Source organism: Dendropsophus ebraccatus, chromosome 6 (genome assembly GCF_027789765.1).
Source record: "Dendropsophus ebraccatus isolate aDenEbr1 chromosome 6, aDenEbr1.pat, whole genome shotgun sequence".
Classification (NCBI taxonomy): Eukaryota; Metazoa; Chordata; class Amphibia; order Anura; family Hylidae; genus Dendropsophus; species Dendropsophus ebraccatus.
Window position 1 is genome coordinate 26,529,465 of NC_091459.1, and position 27,547 is coordinate 26,557,011.

At 43.0% G+C, this 27,547-nt stretch overlaps 2 protein-coding genes across 7 annotated transcripts in view; one reads left to right on the top strand and one right to left on the bottom strand.

The window, feature by feature from the left end:
* On the bottom strand, nucleotides 1-27,052 carry CGA (glycoprotein hormones, alpha polypeptide). Of its 6 annotated transcripts, none has more exons than XM_069974722.1 (5): nucleotides 26,836-27,051; nucleotides 16,342-16,429; nucleotides 7,723-7,829; nucleotides 5,163-5,344; nucleotides 1-2,065 (listed from the first exon to the last, which is right to left on the bottom strand). In XM_069974722.1, exons 3-5 carry the CDS (start codon nucleotides 7,820-7,822, stop codon nucleotides 1,988-1,990), a joined length of 360 nt encoding a protein of 119 aa, XP_069830823.1. In that variant the 5' UTR covers nucleotides 7,823-7,829; nucleotides 16,342-16,429; nucleotides 26,836-27,051; the 3' UTR covers nucleotides 1-1,987. The 6 variants fall into 6 exon arrangements, with proteins under 6 accessions (XP_069830823.1, XP_069830824.1, XP_069830827.1 ...); XM_069974723.1 differs by lacking the exon at nucleotides 26,836-27,051 and adding an exon at nucleotides 26,738-26,758; XM_069974726.1 differs by lacking the exon at nucleotides 16,342-16,429 and having other exon boundaries at nucleotides 26,836-27,052.
* The window catches only part of ZNF292 (zinc finger protein 292), a 39,087-nt gene continuing 38,389 nt past the window's right edge, over nucleotides 26,850-27,547 (top strand). Inside the window, exon 1 of the mRNA XM_069974721.1 lies at nucleotides 26,850-27,438. Within this exon, the coding sequence (XP_069830822.1) occupies nucleotides 27,268-27,438 (171 nt within the window). The 5' untranslated portion in view covers nucleotides 26,850-27,267. The remainder of the gene's footprint in view (nucleotides 27,439-27,547) is intronic.

The following is a 27,547-nucleotide window of genomic DNA, read 5'->3' on the forward strand; positions in this document are numbered from 1 at the left end:
GGATGTTTAATGATACGAATGTCAGAAGACTGCAAAACATGCTTAAATTAGAATATTCCCACTAGTTAAGACAAATTTTGTCAAATGCTATTAAGACACCCTAAAGGGACACTGTCACCCAAAATCACATAGAAATCATAAGTAGAGACGAATACAAGTAGATATGGTTTGAGCATGTTGTGGCTTAAACATTACATAGATATTAGTATAGTCCTGATGAAGTTTTCTGTGTGACTGCATTGCAAAGTTACAGATCTATTTTTTACAGAGTATTTTCTCAATTTTGTAACCTTTCATTTTAACCTGGGCGGAGAGTATCTTCCAGCTGACTGCATTGTATAAGGTATATCCATACCAAAGGACACATTGAACCTTGAATCCTTACTCAAATACAAATGATGATAACATACATTGCAGGAATAAACCACAATGAAACTGCTCCTTGAGTTAGTGGCCTTTAAAATGTGGTCCTGACCATACCAGAACTATACAACATTGGGGGGACTCATCACATTGTGAGTCTACCCTCTGTATGGTGGTCATTAAAGGAAAAGTCCCTGGATTTCTATAATATGGCAGCCGGCAGGGTGAAAATTGATTACAAGTAGGAACTTACCTCTCCCCAGTGCCCATGGTGAGCGGCAGGGCTGGCCTCGGGACCCCCGCTAGAAGTCATGACGTTGTGATAACGTTAAGACTCAGGGGAAAATGCCCGTTCCAGGTGATGGACTGGACGCCCAGCCAATCAGTGACTGGAGTGGCGTCCCTTCTTAGTCACTGACTGGCTGAAAGGCCAGTCCATCAGCCGGGTCGTGACGCTTCAGTGCCAAGGTCCCAGAGCCTAGGGGGTCCCGAGGCCAGTACTGTCGCGCACGGGAAGTTCCTACTTGTAATTTCCCCCCTGCCTCTGCCTGCTGACGCATTTTAGAAATCTCCGAACTTCTCCTTTAAGGCTGGGTTCACACACTACGTTTTTGCAATTCCTTTTTTTTTTTAATCCGTTTTTGCAAACATGGATGCATTTATGTGCATACATTTTGGTCCGTCTTTCCATTGACTTCCAATATAAAAAAAAAAACGGATCAAAGCCGATCTGTTTTTTTTTTAACAGACTACTAGTGATGAGCGAATACTGTTCGATCGAATATCTATTCGATCGAATAGTGAGATATTAGAATATTCAATATTCGTACGAATATCCCGCAAATATTCGATAAATATTCGATAAGCGTTCAAATCCCCCAGCCTCCGGTTTTACCCTCCAAATGGTCAAATAGATGTTTTTCACTAATCGAATACTTGTTCCCATAGACTTTAATGGGATCGAATATTCGATCGAATATTCGCGGGATATTCGTACGAATACGAATATTCGCTCATCACTACAGACTACATTTTTGTGTACGCTAAAAAAAAGTTTTGATCCTTTTTTTTAAATAATGGAATAATGGAAAAATGTTTCCATACGTTTTTTCATCCGTTCTTAAACGTAGTGTGAACCCAGCCTTACTGGTGGATCGACTAGTTGTTGTAAAAGCACAAATCCCTACAGGTTGTCAGAAGATGCTGAGAGTTGTCCTCCTGCAGCAGCTAGAGAACCATGAGTTGTAGACCATTGCTTTATAGTGGTAGCGGGATGTGTTTATCTGTTCTGTGCACCCGTCTTCCGGAGATGAATCAGTCTGTTTTTCTCTCTCGGTTTACAATTAGCATCTGCAGACAGTGACAAGTTGTGGTGATTTACAAAAGGCACATCACATGCTTACATTCCCAATAAAGCAAAGAAACCTAAAAAAAAAAGTATCAGTTCTATCTTATTGGATGCAGAAAGGCATTTTCCATTTTATTTTAATGCACTGACAGTAATTATAGTGAAGAATAAATGTACTGACGTTTAGACACAGAAGCCTAGGAACAGTTTTTGATGTAAAAAAAAAAATAAAAAGAAAGATGTTTAAAGCGAGTATTTCCGCATAAGATGTAGCATTCAAGATTTGTGGTACAGACATGTACTGCAGTGACAAGCAGTGTGGTTCTCAATCCTCACATTATCCATTATTTTCACCTGGAAATGAATGAAACAAATATTAAAAATCGAGAATAAACTAAAAAAAAAGACCATGAAAACTATGATAGAAGTAATTTAAAGGGGTACTCCGGAGACTCAACTTCTTTTATTTTGCTAATACATTGCTTTAAAGGGGTACTGCAGCGAAAATCTTTTTCTTTCAAATCAACTGGTTTCAGAAAGTTATATAGATTTGTAATTTACTCCTATTTAAAAATCTCAAGTCTTCCAGTACTTATCAGCTGCTGTATGTCCTGAAGGAAGTGGTGTTTTCTTTTCATTCTAAAACAGTGCTCTCTGCTGCCACCTCTGTCCAGTGCAGCAGCAAATTTCCACAGAAAACCTCTCCTGCTCTGGACAGTTCTTTTCTCAGACGGAGGTGGCAGCAAAGAGCACTGTGTCAGCCCAAAAAGTAAACACCACTTCCTACAGGACATACAGCGGCTGATAAGTACTGGAAGACTGGAGATTTTTAAATAGAAGTAAATTACAAATCTATATAACTTTCTGAAACCAGTTGATTTGAAAGAAATTGTTTTTTACTGGACAACCCCTTTAATAAAGAAATATAACTTGGCAATATAACTTCATTGAAATAAATTATACTTTTAATTATACTTTTTTTTTTGTAAGGGGCAGAATGGGCTCCTCTGCTGCCCCCAACATTTATATCTTACAACCCCCTGCAGTTCCTGATCCCCTGCTTTGATCAAGCGGGCGCACACCGCTTTTGATACAGAGTAGTGCCCCCTGTCCAATGTACTTAGAAAGCTCTGCAGTTCCTGACACAAACGTTGTTAGCAGCAGAAGGTCCGGTGTTGTCCCTTACTGCAGCCACTTAAAGGAGAAGTCCGGCAAAATTTTTTATTAAAGTATTGTATTTTCCCCCAATAGTTATACAAGTCACCAAAATACACTTATTATGGGAAATGCTTATAAAGTGCTTTATTCTCTGCACTTACTACTGCATCAAGGCTTCACTTCCTGGATAACATGGTGATGTCACTTCCTGGATAACATGGTGATGTCACTTCCTGGATAACGTGGTGATGTCACTTCCTGGATAAACATGGTGATGTCACTTCCTGGATAACGTGGTGATGTCACTTCCTGGATAACATGGTGATGTCACGACCCGACTCCCAGAGCTGTGCGGGCTGTGGCTGCTGGAGAGGATGATGGCAGGGGGAGACTGAGGGACACAGGGCACTGAAAGGACACTGAGCATCCCCCTGCCATCATCCTCTCCAGCAGCCAAAGCCCGCACAGCTCTGGGAGTCGGGGCGTGACATCATCATTATTTTATCCAGGAAGTGACATCACCATGTTATCCAGGAAGTGAAGCCTTGATGCAGTAGTAAGTGCAGGGAAAAAAGCACTTTTTAAGCATTTCCTGTAATAAGTGTATATTAGTGATTTGTATACCTATTGGGGGGCAATACAATATTTTTATAAAAAATTTCGCCGGACTTCTCCTTTAGTAGAAGTTTTATTTATATATATATATATATATATATATATATATATATATATATATACACACATTTATTTTAATAAAGCTGTATTACAAAGTAATATAACTCCATGAACTCAATGTATTAGCAAAAAAAAAAGTTGAGTCTCCAGACTTATAAACTTATCAAAAGCGAGCTCTCCGATGTTCTCAGCTCAAAGAATTGACATGTCAATTCTTTGAGTGGAGAGCATAGGCCCACGAGGCATCCCATTGAGGCAAGCAGGAGTCTGCCACGGGGGCTCCGCGTGGAATTCCGCCTGTTTTACTCAGTGTGAACAGACCCTTATAGTCAGAACTGTATAGTCATCTCATATTTACCAAACCCTTCCACTACCTAGCTATGTAGCAATTCAGTATTGGAGGCTCAGCGCCCCCCAGAGACAGTAGGGGTACAGTACATGCACAGAATGGTGGCAATATATGTGTAAGACAATTGAATCCAATATTCTATGACTTATGGGTAATGCAGTGACCTGGTATAGTTTATTATCACTTGTACAGTAACAAATCACTATAGATACAAGTAGAGTGTGAATGATAGATGTGGTACAATAGACATAGGTACTGCATTATCCTTATACACATGCAGTTTGCATAAAGGAATTGAAGGGAACAAATCAGCAATCTGAGACTGGGCTCCCAGAGCGGCTGCACAGACCTCACAGCCTGCTCTCCTGTGGTTTTGGGGTTACGGGCTCCGTAGGCTTTATGTTGGGTAAAATTTCCGCTGTTTTCCGCAGTGTGAACAGCCCCCAACATGCTCCAGCAGCTCTCCCTGACCACTAACAGCAAGTAAGTCAAGTGTCTGAAGACCTGGGTCTATATACACTTATGTCACCTGATGCAGCCAGCCATCTGCTGGGCAGTAGGATCTTTCGGCCCCTTTCTCGCATGTTTATTAGCTGATTAAGGGTATGTTCATACGTACCGGATCCGCAGCAGATTTCACGCTGCAAGTTTGCAGTGAAATCCGCTGCGGATTCAGTACTGTGAAGCTGAATGGGTCCCATACACGCCACGGATCTGCTGCGTGTATGGGACCCGGCCCCTTTAAACCCCCGCACCGCTGGCCGGCCGCCCGTCCACAGCCCCGGCCCCGAGCATACATTACCTGCTTGGCGCCACGGCTTTGTAAGGCTCCCGGCTCCCCTCACTCCCCATCAGCCAATCAGTGCTGCCGTGCACTGATTGGCTGAAGAGGAGCGAGGGGAGCTGAGAGCTTCACACAGCCGTGGCGCCGAGCAAGTAATGTATGCTCGGGGCCGGGGCTGTGGACGGGCGGCCGGCCAGCGGTGCGGGGGTTTAAAGGGGCCGGGTCCCATACACGCAGCAGATCCGCTGCGTGTATGGGACCCATTCAGCTTCACAGTACTGAATCCGCAACAGATTTCACTGCAAACCCGCAGCGGATTCGGTACGTGCGAACGTACCCTAAAGCCGCGGGGAGGAGCCTAACAATTTTATTCAAGCGCCATATGGTATTCATTCACGTATTAAATACATTCGAATCCAGCTATACTCAAGCGAATAGTGAACTTGAACGAGCATGTTCTCTCATCTCTAACATCAACCACTCACCCTGACTTGTGTTTTTGCCACGCAGCACTTGGCTTCAGATGTGATGTTCTTTGGCACCAGCATAGTCTTCTTTGATCTCATTGGGGTAGGGTAAGCCCTAGAGTAGCAGCACCCACTGCACTGAAATATCGGTCCCACCTTCGAAAAATGTATGTTTTCTCTCAGCCTGCATTCTGGACAACCTGGCACGGAGAAAACAAAAGCAACGTCAGCCTTTAATATTCAGATTACGGCACAGTCGGGGTCCTGTATAAATTACATCCAAGGCGTGAAAAGCTGTCACTCATTTGAGTAATGTCTGAGTCATAGTCTTCAAAATATCTCACAATTCATGAGAGACGTCTCTTACATTGTCATGAAATATTGGCCTCTAGCAGGTTGCCAGATTCCGGAAAATGTATGAAACATATTTTGAACTTTTCTAATGTTGTATATCTTGACTAATGATTCATGTTACATTTTGGCTTGCTCCAGGACACAAGTGTGACAAGACTTTGGATTCTCTATTCGCAGGAGACGGGAAACTGAGAAGTTCTTCTGGTTCTTTTGTCTCCTTTAATCATTTCTATGTACGGCAACTTCTCTGCACTTCTGCTGAGGAGAGTGATCGTGTTTTCTCCTTCCCCCTATATAACAGACACTTTTTTGGTCATGTTTCATTTTTATTTTATTATTTGTTTTTTCACATTTGTTGGTTATCTGTAGTGTAGATGCTCAGTTTTATAACATGAATTGTGCATAATGCTATTTATTCTATGTCATGTAAAGGCTATGTTCACAAAACGTCAAAAAAAAAAGAAAAGGCGTCCGCTTTTTCTATTTAAAAAGATGTCCATTATTGCCGCGATTTAATTGACCTCAATGCAATGCATTGAAGTCAATGGGGTGACGGGCATCCAATGCACACAGTGTACAAAATGAGGGACACTGTCTGCGCGGACGTCAAAATAATGATCATGTCAATTATTTTCGGACGTCTTTTGCAAACAGCGGATGTTTTTTATTTGTTGTTCAGACCGTCTTTTCACCATTTTTACTATTAAATTCAATGGACTTTTCAATTAAAGACACATCCAAAGGCCAATAAATCCATCTGATCTAGAATAATGCACCAACAGCCATTACTGGAATGACGGGCAGCCAGACAGCTAAATGATGTCCGTCGTTTTAGGTTCAAAATGACGGACGTCATTTTAAACGGAGCTGAAAAAATGTTGTGTGAGCATAGTCAAAAAAATCCTATACATGTAGCCAATACATTTCTTGCTATGAAGGAACGGTTATATACTGTATTTTCCGGCGTATAAACTGACTGGGCATATAAGACGATCCCCATCTTTTAAGAAGATTTTCAGGGGTTCAAAAGTCATATTATACGGCGTAAAGTGGCGGAAACTCCTGACTGACTGCAGTAGGGCTCACCAGCTGCAGTCAGTCACCTACTTCTAAATTATAATCTATACAGATTATAATTTAGAAATGGGTGACTAGCTGCAGATGGGTAGCTTTACGGCAATCAGGCGGGGGATAACCCAAGCAGGAGGCGGAAAAGCCTGCAGTGTAGTCTCCCTATTAGGTTGCATTTACACTGAGGAATCCGGGCGGATTACGTTGCTCGCATCTCCTCCCGTGCCGCAGACTCCATTCTATGGTCGGGTGAATTCCACCATCCGCCCAAAGAATGGGCGCCGAAGTGCGTGCTGGTGGGTTCCTCAGTGTGAAATGACTCCCACCGCCCGACTCCCGCTGGCTGCAGGACCCCCATTGCAAAAAAAACAAAAAAAAACATCAACTCACACACAGGAACGGGTGTCAGGTGAGTTGATGTTTTGGTTTTTTATTGTTTCCTACGGGAGGAGGGGGTTGCGAAGCAGTCTGCGAGGCAGTAAAGTGCTGCGGAATCTGTGTGCGCTATACAAATAAAAGCATTAATATTATTATACGCCAGAAAATAAGTAATAAGGTAATTGTGCTGTTAAATAGTGTTGGGCAGAATGGCCAAACTGTTATGTGTCCATGTTTTCCCTGACTCCTCTCAGGACTGCATCCAACCTCTGCAGCATCAGGGAGTCAAATAATGAGCGTTAGGGTTCAGAGAACGTTGCCAAAGACGAACAGTTTGGCCTCTCTGCTGAACACTACTGCTAAGCCTCCTGACAAAATTCTGATATGAACCACATGAAAACATAAGGGCCCTGTTACACAAAGCGATAATCAGCCAAATTGGCCTAATTCGGCCGATTATCACTCTGTGTAAGGGCGCCTTCACACCTACCGGATCCACAGCGGAAATCCGCTGCGGATCCGGTAGGTGTGAAGGCACCCTAATAGAGACAACAATCAGCTGATGCCAATGATATGGGGGAGATTTATCAAACATGGTGTGAAATGAAACTGGCACAGTTGCCCCTAGCAACCAATCAGATTCCACCTTTTTATTTTCCAAAGAGCCTGTGAGGAATGAAAAGTGGAATCTGATTGGTTGCTAGGGGCAACTGAGCCAGGGTCACTTTATATTTCTATGAATAACTCTATAGCTAATAGTTGGCAGAATTATTACCTGGAGGCGGTGGATTCTCTTCAGGAAAGGAATGAATGATGTGCACACAGAGTGAGAAAAACACCAGGACAACTGCTATGTACTTTCCATAACAATCCATAGCGTTCCTTCAAGAGAAAGAAGCAGTTTATTAGATTCATCCTATACACGCAGACATACAAATTATAGAGACAGCTGATCTTTACACATTTAGGCTATGTTCACACTGCGTACGATTCCGTCCGCAGTTCTTACGCCGCCGTACATGTGCGGCTTAAACTGCGGGCGTGGGAAAAATCGACATGCGGCCGGATGCGTACGCACCACGAACATACACCCGTAGTGCAGTTATGCTTCCCTAGCTTGTTTCGAAGCGATCTGAGGCAGGTCATTTACTTGGAAATCTTCGCCCAGCCCAATAAAACTCACAGAACCTTTTGGATCGAAAAATCAAGTTCATTTTGGCTGAAATAAGTACATACGGAACCGCATGGAAATCCACGGCGGTGAGTTCGAACATTTCCGTCCTCAAACAATGGTCTAGTTCATTTTTCACGGCGCCGCTTACGATCCGGCTGTAAGCTCATACGTAGTGTGCACTGTGCGGGCGTATATCGTATACTTTCAAGCGAACGCATCAACCTCAAAACTACCTGCGTATATTCGCGGTTCGCACTACGAGCAGAAAGATACGTAGTGTAAACCTAGCCTTATGGTGCGTGCACACTACGGAATCGCAATGGAAAACCCGCTTGCCAATTCCGCAGTTCGCACCCTATGTGTCTATGACACAGGTGGAGATGCACGCGACCGCCAGAGTCCGCGAGCGGGTGCGAGCTGCTGAAACTGCAATTGGTTTTCTGTCGCGATTCCGTAGTGTGCACGCACCCTTACAGCACCCTTACACATATATGAGAAACAATGTTGCATTGAACAATATTACACCCCACTCCTGACTCTTCCTCATCACTAATCTATAATTTGATCAGCCTTATAATTACAATTTTCCTTTATTCTCCGTCCCTTTTCTTTCTCTCTGGATGGTGAGAATGGCCGGCGGTAATTGTTTTTTTTTCTTTTAAAAAAGAACCTGTCTTTAAAAAATTTTTCGTTTGTCAGAGAGTAAAGGCCCTATTACACGGAACGACATCGGCCGATATCGGCCGTTATGGCCGATAATCATCTTGTGTAATAGAAGGCAACGATCAGCCAACATGAATGATGTCTATGTCGCACGCGTAATAGGGGCGTAAGTGTTCAGATCCTGCACATTCTGTTCAAGACTGTTTAGGTCAAATGACACAAAGTCACAAGGGAATTCTCTGTGTGCCAACTTCTTCTGGTTCGTTCTTCTGATCGGTTGCAGTCTAAAACTTTTAATATGTCTCTCTGACTGTCCAGAGCAGGAGAGGTTTTCTATGGGGATTCGCTACTACCCTGGACACTTCCTGTCCCGGACAGAGGTGGCAGCACAGAGCACTGTGCCAGACTGAAAAGAAACCTTTCCTGCAGGACATACAGCAGCTGATAGGTATGGGAAGACTTGAGATCTTTAAATAGTAAGTAAATTACAAAACTTTCTGTAACCAGTTGATTTGAAAGAAAATATTTTGGCGGAATAACCAGTGACCATTTATGATATGAAAGTTATATATGTTCTATACACTTTTTGACTTATTTAAGACAGATAATTACCATAGATATATTTAATATTAACTGTATTCTACACATGAAGGGCTGAAAAGACTAAGAGCTACAAAACCAGTAACGGTAATGTTAGAAAACCAACATTGATTGGTGCTGTTTACTGAGCTAAGCTGAAGAGTGAAGAATGGATTGACTGCCACCTAGTGGCAAATTGATGGATTGCTATTGATGATATCTAACCACAGGCTTTCCAGGTGAGTGCGAATATGAGTGAATTCTGAACTACAAATCCTCAGCAAATTATTTGTGGGGTTATGCAAATGCTGTTATCATGTAGTGGAAAGAGCACACATAAAAAAGAAGCATGATCCACCAAGTTCATTATCTTGCAATGATGGTGCAGATTTTCATCACAGATTTCAGTGTATGAGGTGATGTGAGAATAAAATCCACCTGTAAGGGTGCCCTCACACACTTTTTGTCTGGTGTTTTTTATGCTCTTGCATTTTAATTTTTGGGGGCATTTTTTTTATAGCATTTACGCCTTTATGTGTGAATGATCTTGTTTGTGGTTTAGGCATTTTTGTGTGTTGAATTTTTCCCTCCGCCATCACTTGACCTAGCAGCTGGACAACAAAAGATGACAAAAACGCTATATGCACAGCAATAGTGTTTTTGAGACAACCAGAACAATCCCTTTAAGGCTTGGTTCACACTACGTATATTTCAGTCAGTATATGTATATTTCAGTCAGTATTGCAACCAAAATCAGGAGTGGATTAAAAACACAGAAAGGCTATGTTCACACAATGATGAAATTGAGTGGATGGCCGCCATTTAATGGCAAATATTTGCTGTTATTTTAGAACAACGGCTGTTATATTCAAATAATGGCCGTTATTTACTGATATATGGCGGCCATCCTCTCAATTTCGACATTGTGTGAACAGATCCTTTCTGTGTTTTTATTCCACTCCTGCTTTTGGTTGCAATACTGACTGAAATATTAGTAGTGTGAACCCAGCCTAAAAGTCTATGGGAGGAAAAAGCCAAAGCTGTCTCTAGTTATTGCCACGGCTGGGGCTTCACCGCCCCCAGCCGAGCGGTATAGGTGAGGTTAATTAAAGAGACAGTGACTGGCGAGTCAGTCAAATCACAGTATCTATTGTGGAGCTGGAGTCGCAGCTCCAATCAGTCCTGGGGGTTGGAACTCCGGGCTCCATATAAACCCTCCCCTGTCCATAGTTCTCTGCCTGCAATAGTGCCTAGTTTACTAGTGTATCTTGACCTAGCATTATCCTGCATTGTATTTCTGGTTATCTGGCTTCTGACTTTTTGACTACCCCCTTGAACACGTTTATGTACTGTACCGCTGTTATTGACTCCTATTTCTGACTTCGCTCCTATTGTGTTGAGTCTGTCTTGTTTTGTTCTGTTGCATTTTGGTTAGCTTAGGGACTGCCGTCCAGTTGTCCGTTGCTGCTTAGAGCATCTGAGGCAAGTAGGTAGGGACAGAGGGGGAGGTGCCAGGGCGCACCTGTCCTTGTGTCTTCCTGTCCCTATCCTAACATTAGGCCTTTCCTCGTGTATAACTCTGTCCAGATGTGACAGGAAGAGTCATTTACCCCTTGCTTGTGTATCTTGTACCAAATAATCATGCCAGAAATAACCCTTTCTTCATTACTAAATTCACTGAGAAAACATACATCCCTCTAGCCACACTCTTTTTCGAAGCAAAATCTCCAAGAATGAACATATCTAAAAAGTAGTGTACAATAATAATAAATCACATGTACCTGCCATACGCAATTTGTGCACGAGGAGACAAAAATGTTCCACATTCAGAATAGTCACTGACATTTTCATAGAGACGTTTCAAAAGAAGACCGTTCTCACGATCGGTACGGGTCTAAACACTCGATCAAAACTTGAACACCCACACCTGGACCAACTAAAACTTTTGACATGTCTCTATGACATTCTAACAAAGAAAGTGCAACACCTTGTGGGAACAATCCTCAGTAAGACCACTACGTTTAAAGATGGAATGCACGCTGGAAAGCCCACTATCCTCATGGTGGGCAGTGAAGACTTTAAGGAAAAGAATCCCTACAACATCCGTAGTAAAGCAACGTGAAATTTATTCACCTATCAGGGTACAGGGATGCAACATTTCAACCCTATGCTAGGGTCGAAATGTTGCACTCCTGTACCCTGATATGTGAATAAATTTAACATTGCTTCACTACAATTCTTCTCCTTAATGTCTCTATGACATGTCAAAATGACCGTGACACTTTAATTCCCCCCAATATATCTTTCTTCTGAATAGAAGTGTAAGAAAGTGCTCTTCTACCTGTATCCTCTGGGGCAGAGACTCTGTAAGCCTGTAGTCAGATTCCCTCTCACTGTCAGACTGAAGTTCTCTTGCAGTTTCTTGCTCCTGTATCCTGCTGTCCCCTTTTATATCAGTCTGCTCCTATAACACTAGATATTCTAGATAAGCTTGGGATCAGCTCCCCGTCTGTTGGCTGCCGAGCAGCTCTCCATGTAATTACTTTTAAATCCACTTAATCACTTGGTGTTTTTAAAATCCATATTAAATGTATCTCTTATCGCACTGCCGGTGTCAGGTCTTAAGATGTACAATCATAGAATTAATTCCCGAATCATCGGCTTGCATCATGTCCTTCCTGACACGAGTTACCTGTGGCAGCTGTAAGTTAAACAGTTTATAAGAGTGCAGAGATTGTTATATATAACATATGATGGGTTCATTATAACTGTCTTATAACATTTTATGCACAGACGGATTCCGCTTTCTGTCCAAAGAATAAACCAGTTCAGCAATTCAATTAGCTGATGTGCCCAGAGCCTCATAAGCAACAAGTCTAAACTAGCCTGTAGCCTATAAAGATGGCTCAGAAGAAAGATAAAAACCAGGAAGAGTGGGATTGGGGTTAGATGACTATCCATTTATTTTTACTTTACAGCACCCAGGGGTCAATATTAAGTTGGGGTGGGAGGCAAAAGAGATAAGATTTGTGACCTGGGGGCCAACATTTATTACTGGGGGCAAGAATATTATTTAGTAGGGGCTAAATGGTTCAATATTGTGTGGGGGCACAAAAGAGGGCATGTTACTGTGAAGCATCTAAAATAGGCACTATTAGGGTCCGATTCCACCGGCGAGAAGGGCCTGATCGACGATGTAAACGAGCGCCGATCTGCTAGATGGGCGCTCATTTACTGGGCCAATTCCACGGCCCGACAATCGTTTAGCAAGGGCTGCAGGGACATTGTTACCGATGTCCTTGCAGCCCTTGTTTCATACATTACCTGTCCAGGCGCAGGTCTTCTCCTTCTCCCGGTCCCGCGCCGCAGCAGCTTCGGAGCGGCCTGTCTGAACTGACAGACCGCTCATCCAATCACTGGCCGCGGCGGTTCTGGCCAGTCATTAGCTGAGCAGTCTGTCAGCTGAGACAGGCCGCTCCGAAGCTGCTGTGGCGCGGGACGAGGAGAAGGAGAAGACCTGCGCCTGGACAGGAAATGTATGATGTTTTAAAATCGTCGATCGCCTGCCGCACCCACTATTCCACGTAGTGATGCGCAGGTGGCGACCGATGATTTTAGGTTTGAACCTATATGAACGATCAGCTGGTGACACGATTATCGGCTGATCGTTCTCTCTATTCCACGTAGCCATGATGTGGTTATATTTTTTTGTCCTTATAGCGTTGTTATTATTGGTATTATAAGTAGTGTCCTTTAGGCTGGGTTCACACTACGTATATTTGAGGCTGTATGTTTGAGGCTGTATAGCAACCAAAACAAGGAGTGGATTGAAAACACAGAAAGGCTATGTTCACATAATGTTGTAATTGAGTGGATGGCCGTCATTTAATGGCAAATATTTGCTGTTATTTTAAAAAAAAGGGCTGTTATATTGAAATAATGGAAGTTATTTACCGTTATATGGCGGCCATCCACTCAATTTCAACATTGTGTGAACAGATCCTTTCTGGGTTTTCAATCCACTCCTGGTTTTGGTTGCTATGAGGACCTGACATGAGGACCAAATACAGCCTGAAATATACATAGTGTGAACCCAGCCTTAAAGGAGAAGTGCAGAGAAATTTTTTATTCAAGTACTGTACTGCACCCCAAAAGTTATACAAATCACCAATATACACTTATTATGGGAAATGCACATAAAGTGTTTTTTTTTCCCTGCACTTACAACTGCATCAAGGCTTCACTTCCTAGATAACATGGTGATTTCACTTCCTGGATAACATGGTGATTTCACTTCCTGGATAACATGGTGATGTCACGACCCGACTCCCAGAGCTGTGCGGGCTGTGGCTGCTGGAGAGGATGATGGAAGAGGGATGCTCAATGTCCCTCCAGTGCCCTGTTTCCCGCAGGGTCACTTGGTTGTAAAAGGAGAAGTCTAGCCACAAGAAGAAATCTTTGAAATGCAGGGACAATGGGGAACATAAACTATCTAGAATCACCTCTCCAGCTCTGGATTGCCGCTCTAGGACTCCCGTCAAGCTCTGGGATATCCTGCACTGCCAACGTCACAACCCGGTTGGTGGACAGCCCACTCAGCCAGTCAGTGATTTTGGCGCAATATTTCTCCAGTTACTGATTGGCTGAGCATGCTGTCCATCAGCTGGAAAAGGCATTTTCCCCTGAGTAATGAGGTCATCAGAACATGGGTGTCCCGGAGCCTGTCAGATGGTGCATCGCGGGCACGGGGAGAGGTAATCAATGCTTCATTGTTATGATATCCCCTGCCCTGCCGCGTGTCAATTTATGCAAATGGACAGGCTTCTCCTTTAAGTAATATGGCCCTAACAACCGGCATGTTTCAAACAACAGGCTGTACCAGCTCCTTGCTGTGCTGCCAGTGAGCACGAGAAGGGACAACTGCTGGGAAATACTGATCTGTGTCTTTACCTATCTCAGCTGGACACGGTATGAATTTTATTTAAAATATCCTTACGTAATGTTCCCCAGCACATCTGGTAACATAGATCGCTAGGGATTGCCACTAAATCATGTGATTATTTTAAGAATAAATATTTAGGAAGCAAAATACAATACAAACAACTTTCCCCACCATTGTAACAATGTGGGGCTAGTATACCTAAATTTATTTATAAAACCTAAATTTCCCTATTTGTAAAAAATCTTTTCTGAACAAGTAACGTCTACACCAGGGATGGGGAACCTTTGTCCCTCCAGCTGTTTCTAAACTACAATTCTCATCATGCCTTGACAGCCAAACCTTTAGGGTCCTATTACACGGAGCGATTCCTAACGATAAACGATCGCAAACGAGATTTTTTTATCATTAACCTGAAATCCTTCACCATATTACACAGAACGAAGGTCATCAGATACGATCGTTACTACAATCGTTATTGCGATTGTTACTATGATGGTTAATTCCCTCTGATCCCAGAAAAACAACGAACAATGTGCACTTACACTGAACGATTAGTGAAAAAATGCGAAACTTGAGCAAACGAATGTGGAATTACAGCGAACAATTACCAATAATTTTATGTTCAGAACTAAATTGACGATCAACGACATACGAACGATTTTTCAATCCTTCCCTGCAATTACACAGAACAACTATCGTTTAAATTCGAACGATATAACGATTTTACACACGATAATCGTCCAGTGTAATAGGGCCCTTAGCTTTGGCTGTCCAGGCATGATCAGAATTGTAGTTATGCAACAGCTGAAGGTTCCACATCCCTGGTCTAGAGGAACATCCATAAGTGTTCTATTGCATTGCTTCAAAACTAAACGCGTAGACGTAGTCGGTGGACCTCATCAAGCAGTTGCATTTTACATATGTCCTCGATTCGAATATTTAATCCGGTAAGTCGATAACCATGCTTCTTGTCGTGCAATAAACAATTTCATACACTGTTGAACTTCCCTTTCATACTTCTCCTCTTCGAATTCTCATGTACCCAACCATATGTGTCATCAATGCTTCCTCTATAGATTTGGCACCGGAAGGATGTATGAACAGTTCCAATTTAGAAATGGTTTTCACTCTCCGATGAACTTAGACCGATATCCTTTCCCCCCCCCCAAAAAAAAAATATACAGTGGGGGATTTTGCACATATACAGCCCTGTAGATTTCAGATTTTCATGTTTGTTCGTAAGTCAGCATTGCATCCAAGATTCTTGTAAGCCTAGCTGAAACCCATAAAGCTTTGTTTGTATACCTTTCATAGGACGGTCATTCACCCTACCTATAAGAGGTCAAATATTGCGTGGTATAGAATAACCGCATATGTTGTTTGCGATATATTAAAAACCTTTATTGCTTAAGGGAATCCTAATGATAGGGGTCCACATTCTACTTTTAGCCCTTCAGTGTTTACCTACTATGTATGTTCTGCAGCCCCTCCCTTGTGTTCCTCCTATCCTACAGTGTAGCCACTCCTTCCTTTACAGCTCGGCTCTTTCACTTCATTGCTCCCTCTCTGTCTACTCTGCAGTCCTCTGTATCTCCTCTCTTTTCCTCCAAGTAACTCCCTCCCAAGCAGTATGTTTACTTTCAAGCTATTTTCTCAACACTGCACTGAAGTCTATGGGAGAATCAGGATTTTATTTTATTTTTTACTGTAGAGTGGAAAGACTGCTCTTCACCCTTTTACACAAAGAAATCCTCCTGCTCTTCCTTGCATTGCAATCTCTCAGCTCTTCCCTCAGACCTTGCCTTGTTTGCAGTTTCCCCAGCTATCATGTTCTTCTGCCATTCAGGTCGTCATCCTTTCCACCCTTCTCTGTAATGGAAACAGCTGAAAACCAGAAACATGTGGCCCCACCTCTCTCTGACACGGTATCAGGAGATCAGGAAACAGAAGAGGATAGACCAGCTTGCTTCATACGCATGATGCCTGCTCCTAGGAAGTAATTGAAGAGGAGGGAAAAGTAGGCATTTTGTAGTTACCTTCGGAAATAAACCGGAAGTCGTTAACATTCCGTTAATAATCAAGTTGAAACTTTGGGTTGCTGAAACTACAATGGCTCTGGCCGTTCTGGAGAGAAAATGCAAAAATAAGAGAATATTAAGTGTGTTACTACGTAGACTGTATATATCAGATGCAAAAACCTGTGGGCTAGACGGCCTTACGAATTGTGAATGGAGTTACGGCAGAAGAAGGAGGAAAACGCAGAATAGAATTTGGTTTGAGAGCCAAGTCTGCATTTTACTGCTGCTGTTTGAGCTTCAGATAAGGAAATTCTGCAGCATTGCCTTCCTTGTCTCTCGGTAAAGCAAAACTGGATATACTGAGACGAGCAAGATCCTAAAAAATGACCACATGGCACATGGAATCAATGGGCCTTCTTCAAGCAAGAGTTCTTGAAGGACCTGCGCCTAAAACCACATATTCCATTTGCTGTTCCCATTGAGACAGGTACTACAATAATAGAAAGAATGCTTCTAAAGTATTGTTTTCTTACAAGTGAAGGCAGCTTTGGCTTATTCTAATGTTATAAAGATATATTATGTTACATGAGGCCTGTCTATGGAGGATCTGCATCTTTTTATATGCAGCGTATGCAGAGTATTACTTGTCTTTTGGTGACCTCTCTTGGTAAGATTGCTAGACACTGTTGTTTTCGAGGTTCGTGTTGAGGCCTACCAGGATATCTCGGAGGCCAGTTCAAGTCGTAATGCGTTAGATTTCAGGTTAGTTTTAGAATTCTCATTTAAAATTCTGCAGCCGGAAGGGGGGAATTTGATAACGAGTAGGAACTTATCACTCCTCGTGCCCGCAGTGAGCAGCAGGAACGGACGTGTGTCCCTCGCCAGCACTGCACATGTCATGACCTGTCTGATGGACTGGCCGCTCAGCCAGTCAGTGACTCGGACAGGACGCCGCTCCAATCACTGATTGGCTGAGCGGTCAGTCAATGAGCCAGGACAGGCATTTTTCCCTGAGTCATGGCGTCATCACAACTTGGGGAACAATGCCTTTTGGCAGGGGTCTCATGGGCGGTACTGCTGCTCACCACAGGTAAGTTCCTACTCTTATCAAATTTCCACTTGCCGGCTGCCGCCGGATTTTAAAAATGGCCAGACTTCTCCTTTAAAAATCTCTGTTTGGGATACCATTGGACATGATATCCAAGAAGATGTTCACATGACATTTGTTCTCAGATGTATTTTTGAACAGTTGTAATTTTGAGGCGAAAATACGGCCATCCAAAAATGTGGCTGATCATAGCCAGAACCTGTAAAAAAAAACCTAAAAAACAAGGCCGTTAGAAAAAGCAATGGATCGAGCCAGAGAGAGGGGGCTTAACGGACGCTAAGCCCCACCTAGGTGACACTGTCCACCGATGAACTAAAGCGATTTTAGAGTATAAAGAAGTTTCTTAAAGGGGTTATCTGTTGCTCATACAATTTCAACATGTTGATGCCATTTAAGAAAACATAACAAACATTATATGCTTACATCTCCGAGCTACCACTCTGTCTGTAGCTGCCGTTACTTCCTAGACAAGCTTCTATTGGGAGTGACAGCCCGCTCAGCCAATCACTGGCCGCGGTGCTGTCCCATCTCAGTCAGTGATTGCCTGAGCTGCCTGTCACACCCAAGACGAGCCTGTCTCAGGAATATTGGCGGCTGCAGACAGCAGGGACACCGGCAAAAGCATCAGGAAACCGGGGCAAGGAGCGCAGAGAGGTAAGCATAACATGTTTGCTATGTTTTCTTATATGGAAACAACGTGATAAAAATGCGTTAGCGCTGGATAACACCTTTAAGATTCATGGTAACTCTTTATTAATTTTACTTCCATTATTTAGATATATGTCTATAGAAGAGACAGGATTGGGGGAAAAATAAAAAAAAGAAAAACTGTTAAGCAACCACAGTGTTTGTTAAGATTTGAAAGCTAAGCTCTGATTTTTTGCTTTGGGAAAGCGAGACAATTTTTTTTGGTAATTATTTTTTTTAATGTTTAACTATTCTGTGGGGGTTACTATATTGCAGGTGAATACTTCTTACTGTATTGTCAGTTTATAGAGTACAGCAGTATGCTTTATGGCAGTTGAAATTAATGGGAATAATTTTTATAGAGAAATATCATACAAAATTACAGTCTCACAGAACTTGATGGAGTATAGCTTGCTCTTTTAGCGTAGCAAATGCACAAATCAGAGCTACTGTGTGACAGAAAGAAATGTTTTTTTTAATAGCTAAACATTAGGCAGGCCTCAAACAAATGAAAGTACATAATTTTAATTATTGGCGTATCATTTTTCAGATCAAGTAAAAGCATTATAGAATCACTGTATGTTGAGGATCAAAATAAACAACCCGCACTTTTTCGAAAATAAATACCGGCACAAGTCTGAAAATGTAAATTAGTCTGCTGGTAAAAGGGAAGGCGCTTACAGACCTTTAAAAAAAAAAACAAGGCCATTACAAGAAAGTTTTCAGTTGAAACAATGTTTATAAAACTGCTTCACAATGGAAATCCAACACAAAGTATGGCAAAAGATGCAGGTTGTTCCCATTTAGCTGTTTGTAAAATTTGGTGCATGTATTAATAAAAGGGAAAAGTTACAAAAAGAAAACACAGCATAGAGCAAAAAAGACATTACATATATCAGGATTTAAAATGCACATCAATATGCCTTAAAAACAAAACATGCAGAATAAAACAAATGAAAACAAAAATGGGTAGGAACAGGAATCTGTGTCTACAACAGAACGGTAAGAAATTAACCCATTAATGACGAGCCAATTTTAATTTTTGCACTTTAGTTTTTTTCCTTCTCGTGTTTTAAAGGCCACACCTAAAGACCCCAAAAAATCCATAAAATATGCTGTGAAACAGAAAAATAAATATTTTTTTTATTTGGGGATATTTTGTCTTTTGGCTATTCACCGCATGGTAAAACTGACATGTTATCTATGTTCATATAGAAAACTATGCTGGTGCTATGTACACTGTGTGACCCAAACCAAGCCGCTAACTTGGTGTTATCTATGTTCCTCAAGTCAATACAATTACAACGATGTATAACTTTATTTTTTATAAATTTATACATAACTTTTTATTTGACAAAATTTTAATTTTTTTTCCTTTTTTAAAATAAATAAATGTGCATAAGGCTATGTTCACACTACATATAAACAACGGCTGTTATTTGCCACTCAAAACAATGGCCTTTGTTTTAAAATTATAATTGCATTGAAGTCTATAGACGATGGCCGAAAATAATTCAAATGATCATTATTTTGATGACTGTAGCAAACAATGGGCATTGTTTGCATTGACTTAAATGCACATTATTGCATTATGGAAAGAATGGCCATTCTTTTCATAAAATGTATGTTGTGCAAACATAGCCTAAAATTGCTCTATAACATTTCATTCTTATTTTTTGGTCTTTGGCGCTATTTGAGGGCTAATTTTTTGCACTATAATGTGTACCTTTTATCGGTATCTCACCTGCGTATATGTGACTTTGTGATCACTTTTTATTAAATTTTTCTGGATCTGATGCAACAAAAGTCAGCAATTGAGCACTTTGCACTTACACAGTTTACCGTGCTAGATCAGGAATCTGATAATTTATTAGTTCAGGCCATTCCGCTGTGGCGATTTTACCTTAATTATGGAATGGGAATTTTTATATTAAAAAAAAAAAATTGTACTCCCACCAAGTGACTACTATGAGCAATACCATGATTGCTCATAGAGATCAATGCAGTTCCTATGTACTGCATTGATCAATGTTATTAGTACTTTATTGCCACAGGCTGCCGAAGGACAACTTCAGATTGTCACAGAGGCCTTGGACGGAAAGTATAAAAGATAGTCTTCCTGTGATCGCATCATAGGGAGCCAAACCCCCTATGGGTCACCATGAAAGCCATTCTAAAGCCATTTAAATGCCATTGTCAGTTTTGACAGCAGGATTTAAATTGTTAAATAGCTGGCATAGACGATCAGTCCGGGTTGGCTATAAGGTGTAATCCCCGGCTAATAGCATGCCTAGAACCGTTTCTGTACTCCCTTAGGGATGCCATCATGTACTAGGTATGACACGGCTCGCTAAGGTTTTGAAATGAATGCATCAGCACTCAGTTTTCAGACCCTTTCACTATTTCACATTTTGTTATGCTGCAGCCTTGTGCTAAAACAGAAATGAAAATAAAGGTAAGTGTAGGTTCACACTGTTTTTGCAGTCCATCCAACAGGACTGTTTTTAAAAGGTTACTTTTATAATACACAAAAACGTGATCAACAATGTTTTTGTGTACACTTCAAAGAAGAAAAAAAAAGGATTTGATTGGATCCTTTTTTTAATGGAAGTTAATGGAAAAATGCATCCAAATGGATGCGCACAATTGCATAGTTTTTTCCCCCCCATTAAGCATATCCATTAAATGGACTGCAAAAACACATTGTGAACCTACCCTTACTAAAATATTGTACTGACATTAAGTATTCAGTCCTTTAAAGGGGACCTGTCACCCTGGCTGCCGGGGTGAAGGACGCCCGACCCTTGGTGAAGCTCCTTATACTTATCCCCCTCTCTTGAAATCCTGGACCCCGTCCCGCCGGCGAGATATCCCCGTTGGAAGCCGTGCACACGCTCACCAGAGATGAGTCCGACGCCCATAGAAAATGACAAGAGCAGCCATTCTCTATGGTCGTCGGACTCATCTCTGGTGAGCACGCTCACGGCTTCCGACAGGGATTTCTCGGCAGCGGGACGGGGTCCGGGACTGGGACTTCAAGGGGTAAGGAGAAGTAGCTCTACCTGGGGGTCGGTCGGGCTTCACCCCGGCAGCCGGGGTTACAGGCTTCCTTTAACGTCAAGGAAGGGGTAAGTATAAGTAGCTCCACCAGGGGGTCGGTCGGGCTTCACCCCAGCAGCCGGGGTTACAGGCTTCCTTTAACGTCAAGGAAGGGGTAAGTATAAGTAGCTCCACCAGGGGGTCGGTCGGGCTTCACCCCGGCAGCTGGGGTTACAGGCTTCCTTTAACTGAGCTACTCCTGTGTTAGCTACTGTCCTGTCCCTGGCTGTGTGCTTAAGGTCATTGGGGAACATCAGGTTTTCATAAAGAATATCGCTGTACTTAACTCCATTTAGCTTTCCCTCAACCCTGACAAGACGTGAACCCTCTTTATAGAGATCGTCCATGCCGGCTATTTAAAAATTAGATGCCCGCGATTAGGTTCATGGAAATCTGATCCATTGCACAGACAACCCAAGGCCTCTGTTAGGCCTTAGATGCTGCAATAGCTCGGCCATTTAGCAACCTGTAGCAATACAATGAAGAGAACATCAATCAATGCACTGATCTGCATTGATCTTTATAAGCAATCATAGTATTGCTCATAGAAGCAACTTTTTTTGTTAAAAAAGTATCATATATAAATAATCCTATCGTAATAATGTTAAATTACTCCCCTTTTCTATTTTTTAAATATGAAAATATAAACATTGCCACATGCGGAATTGTCTGAACTGTTAAATGATCACATTCCTGATCTCGCATGGTAAATGGCGTAAAGCGCAAAAACCCGCCAAAGTGCAAATCAATGGTTTTTGATCACATTGCATCCAGAAAAAAATTTAATAAAAAGTAATCAAAAAATCACATATAGGCTAGTAAGATACCGGAAAAAAATTACTCAATATGGTGCAAAAAATGCATGCTCAAAAAGACCAAAAATTTTAAAAAGTTTAATAAACTAGGTATTGTAATTGTACTGACTCAAGGAAAGTAGATAACATCTCAGTTTTATCACTTGGTGAACAAAGTTAAGACGAAACCCTCTCAAAATTTAAATCGTTTATTTTAAATTTCCCCACGCAAATCTTCCCCCCACCTTCCCACCCCCAGTATATTTCATGAAAAAATGAAGTGTGTCATTACAAAGTACAATTGGGGTGGCAAAAAATAAGACTTCATATGGATCTGTAGGTGAAAAAAATGCTATGGCCTTCTAAATACAAGGAGGAAAAAACTCAAGTGCAAAAACCAAATTCGCTCGGACCTTAAAGGGGTATTTCACTCAGATAAAATACATGCAAAACATTCCCCCCTCCAGGAGACTAACAATTCATTCCATATATGTCATTACCTTTTCTGTCTCCTTCCCCCAACTCTGAGCCGGCTGCTTCCCGATGAACACTTAGAAAACTGTATAAAAACTGTTCTCTCCATCTCCCCCTCCCCCCTCCTTTCTGAGACAGCTCAAGTAAACAGTGTCCCAGCCCACCTGTATCTGTACTATTTCTGCTCTTTGTGAGGCCGGGACAGTTAATCATAGTAAGGTCACAAGTAGCGCCCCTCACTTATTGAGCCCATACACGGCTTGATTATCTTGCAGCAAGCCTGTTTATATGTATCTTTAGCGATGTTCGTGCAGCCCTTGCTTTTTACATGAAAAATAATAAAGTTAATACTTACCTATTTTCCCCTGTTGACCTGAAGCCTTTCTCCCGTCTTCCCTGCTCACCGCTGATGCTTCTAGACTCATCTCTACAGTGACAGGCCACTCAGCCAATTACTGGTTGAGACAGGACAGTGATTGGCTAAGAGCCCTGTCACTGAAGAGATGGGTCTAGAAGCATCAGTGGTGAGCATGGAAGACAAGAGAAAGGCTGCAGGACAACGCATAGGTAAGTATAAACTTTATTATTTTTACAGTGTCATCAGTGGTTGGCCACGTACAACTACACATAGTGGTTTTTATTATTTTGAAGCAGGTTTAAATGACAATCGTTTCATCGGCTGATCGTTGTCTTTATTACACAGCGCGATAATCTGCTGATCCCTGTGTAATAGGGCCTTAACTCTCCTACATTAAAGACTGCATTGTTAGCCAGCCAGGAACACTGTTTACATGAGCCACCTTGAAAGGCAGGAGGGAGAAAAGGGGGAGACGGAGAGAGCAGCTCTCATACAGTTTTCTGTGTCTTTATCACAAAGCAGCAGGCTCAGAACTGGGAGAAGGAGACTGATAAGGTAATGACATGTATTGAACTGTGAGTCTCAAGGGATGATTCAGTATGTATTTTACCTGGGTGGAATACCCCTTAGGGCTATGTTCACACTACGTAAGAGACCGGCCGTTCCGTGACCCCAGCCGGGTCACGGAACGGCCGATCTCTGCCCGGATCATCCCAACCGGTACTTAAGTGCCGGACGGATGATCCGTCCGGCCGCACAGCTCTGATGCGGGCGCATCAGCGCGCGCCCGCGTCAGAGCTTCCCATAGCCCACAGTGAAGCAAGCGGCTCTGGCCGCTCGCTTCACTGTGTGAACTGACAGGTCTTTCTGCGGCCAGAATTCATTGAATTCCGGCCGCAGAAAACTGACATGTTGAGTGTGACATGTTGATGTGTGTACGCTCCGGCCGGGATCCCATAGCTTAATAGGCTGTGTTCCGCTGCACTAAAACTAGTTTTACGTAGTGTGAACATAGCCTTAAGGTGTTAATATGTCTTTTACTAAGGAGTGGCTTCTTTCTGTCCACTCTGCAATAAAGAACAACCTGGCTCAGAAATGACTGCTAGAGATATTGTAAATCTTAAAGTGTATTTCTGAGACAGTTGCTGACTTTTTTGATGCTACATGCCCTCCTTCACTTTGGAAGGAAAATTTGGATTCAATATGGCGGATTTCAAGATGGCTGCCACGTTCAAGACATAGCCTAAAAAAAGGCTGGGGTATTCAGATATGTCATTTTTCCTTTCATTTTTTAAATAAAAGGGTGTCCTGAGACTTTTGACTTTTTTTCTGTATTGTGGATTTTAAGGTGTGTTTTGGATCATTATACATTTGTAAAGTCATCCTCTTCTCAACTGCATTTTTTTTTTAAGAGGAACTATCAGCAGGTTGTACAAATTGCTGATGGGGTGCTGAGGATGAAGGTATGTCTTACCTTCATCCTCAGCACCGTTCCTCTGCGCTTAATAGTATAACCCTATGTTTGGTATGGCCGTTTTGTAAGTCTAAAGAATACAACTCTTTTTTTCTTATACAGAACAGAGTGGACGCGCTGGAGCACAGTCCTCTCCCCACTCCCAATCAGTACGAGTGATCAAAAGTTTTCACAAACCACACATACACTTTAAACTACTAAGTCTATTAGAATGGCGCCCAGGATGAAAGTGAGAAACATACCTTAAACCTCAGCTCCATGTGCACAATAGGGACATATCAGTGGTAAGATTTCCTGCTGATAGTTCCCCTTGGGGGCTATGTTCACACTACGTATATTTCAGTCAGTATTGTGGCCTCATATTGCAACCAAAACCAGGAGTGGATTGAATACACAGAAAGGCTCTGTTCACACAATGTTGAAATTGAGTGGATGGCCGCCATTCATTGGCAAATATTTGCTGTTATTTTAAAACAACGGCTGTTATATTGAAATAATGGCCGTTATTTACTGTTATATGGCGGCCATCCACTCAATTTCAACATTGTGTGAACAGATCCTTTCTGTGTTTTCAATCCACTCCTGGTTTTGGTTGCTATATGAGGACCACAATACTGACTGAAATATACGTAGTGTGAACCCAGCCTAAATCCATTATTTCCTTTATCTGTGAAACATTTCCTGTGCCACTGGCTGCAACACAACTCCAAAGCATGAGTGACCAATCCCAATATGTTTAATGGTTGGAGAGGTGGTTTTTCTTTTTTCTTTTCATGAAATACCCTTTTTCCTCTAAGTTTATTTTTGCTGCCATCTAGCCTGATATTTTTTTCATCATTTAAAGCGAATCTATACTCACTAACCCACCCCCCAAATCATTGGTACCATCCAACTGCTGACAGTAAATCCTTCCTGGTTGTGTTACTCATAATTCGCCTGGTGCTGAGGGTAGGGTGAAAAACTTTGTTTTGTTTATGAGCAGAGGCGTCACTAAGGTGTGGCCTAGAGCTTCCATTCCCTAGGCCTGCAACGCCTCTCCTCCTTCTTCCTCCCACCCCTCGACTTTAGTTCTGACCCCTGGCTGTATTTCTTCTATTCAGCCCTGGTTACAATACTGCGCATGCACTGGAGCGATCGGAAGTGGCACTGGTGCACTGATGTGGCCAAACTTCTTAGTTCTAGGCTACCATGTCAGTGCGCCTGCTGTCTTCATGAGTATTTGGGATCTGTCATAACCTCTACCCGCTATTAGAGGTAGGGGCTCCACTTTGCAGTCACCCACACAGCGCTTGCGCCACACAGATCCCGGATGCTTACCTTACAAAAAAAACTTTTAACATGTCACAGATATATCAAAACTTTTGAATGTTTGGGTCTGAGTGTTCAGACTGCTACCAATTAGGAGAATGAGGCAAGAGAAGTATCCGCTTAAAGGAGAAGTCCGGTAGATTATAAAAACTTGCAGGGGGAAATTGATTACAAGTACTAACTTACCTGTCCCGTACCTTCACCCGAGTTGTGATGATGTCACGACTTGGGGGAAAAGTCCTGTCCCGGCCGCTTAGTCAATGAGTGACTGGAGTGGTGTCCTGTCCCAAGTCACTGACTGGCTGGCGGCTAGTCCATTGTGACGTGTCAGCTCGAGATCCCAGAGCCCAGTGGGAGTCCTGGGGCCAGGCCCGCTGATCACCCCAGGTTCGTACTTATAATCAATTTCCCCCCTACTCCTTTTATTCTATAATCCGCCAGACTTCTCCTTTAACACGTTCACTCCCATCTCTGTTTCACCAGGACTCCCAATGAAAGGCTATGGTACCGTCCAAAGAGTTTCAGAGGCTTACCTGAGCTGAGGAGGCCTGACCTAACAGTGCACAGTTAGCAGTCTGGAACCTGAATTACAGCAGACGCTTTACTGCCATAGCCAAGGGTCAGAACACTTAGATCCGTGCAACATTTTAATTCATTTTTAATAAATCTGCAAAAAATTATTTTCACTTTGTTATTACGGGGTCGTGAAGGCCGATCGATGGGGGAAAACTTGGTAACAAAATGTGAATTAAAACTCACTTTGGGGGAGATTTATCTAACTGGTGTAAAGTGACACTGGCTCAGTTGCCCCTAGCAACCAATCAGATTCCTCCTTTCATTTTTCAGTCTGTGAGGAATAAAAGGTGGAATGTGATTGGTTGCTAGGGGCAACTGAGCCAGTTTCACTTTACACCATGTTTGATAAATCTCCTCCTTTGTTTTACGAAATGATACGCTTATAGATCAACCTTGTATTAGAACCTTCTTCATCCTGAATCTCTATGAACAGGCTGACACTTCTCTCCTGTACAGTGGGACTGATTGGGCGGGCTCAGTCATGCAAGGGGCGGGGTCAGTGTGGGGGCGGAGTCCTGCTAGGGGCGGGGCTATACCTCACTGACAAGGGGGAAGTCTCAGTGTATTTGCCCATTGTCCAGTGTGAGGAGACATGTTGGTGTGCTGTCAGTCCCGTGACCCACATTACACCTACCTGATGCCAGTGCCAGGATCCTCGTGCACCACATGACACCTTAAGCATCACGTGACTACACCCTGGCACCGGGCAGACTGTAACCACCACATAACCATCCCCCTTAGGGCTGTATCCGTATTGCCGCAGCAGAGCTCCCCGTATATTACGGCTACACTCTGTAAATATACTACATAGCACCGACCAGCTCCCTCCCTCAGCCGGTATAACGCAGCGGCCACCGCGGGCTCCCCGCTGCAGTTCCGCGGACTGAATACGAAAAGGAAAGCCGAAGGGGGGACGAGTCACGTGACCGCGCGCCGAGAGCACGTGACCTCCCCCCACGTCAGACCTAAGCAGGCGCAACTCCATTCTAGACACGACCGCCGAGTGGCGGTGTGTGTGTGTGAGAGAGAGAGAGTTTGTGTGTACGAGACGGAGCGGGGTGTGAAGATGGCGGACGGGGAGGCCGAGAGGGAGAGCGGCCCCAGCTCCGGCCCCGACGTCTCCACCGAACTCCCCCACCTGGAAGAGAGACTGCGGGAGCTGGAGAGCCACCTGCGGCGGGTGGGAGAGGACGAGGCCTTGCAGGCGGCCAGCGATTACTGCCAGCGCTTCTGTCAGGTGAGTGAGTGTGAGGCGCTGAGGTACGGGGGGTACGCCGCGGTAATGGTGGCTCCTGCACTGGGCGGGCTCTCGCCTCCTTTGTGTGTTTACATGCATGTGCGGGCCT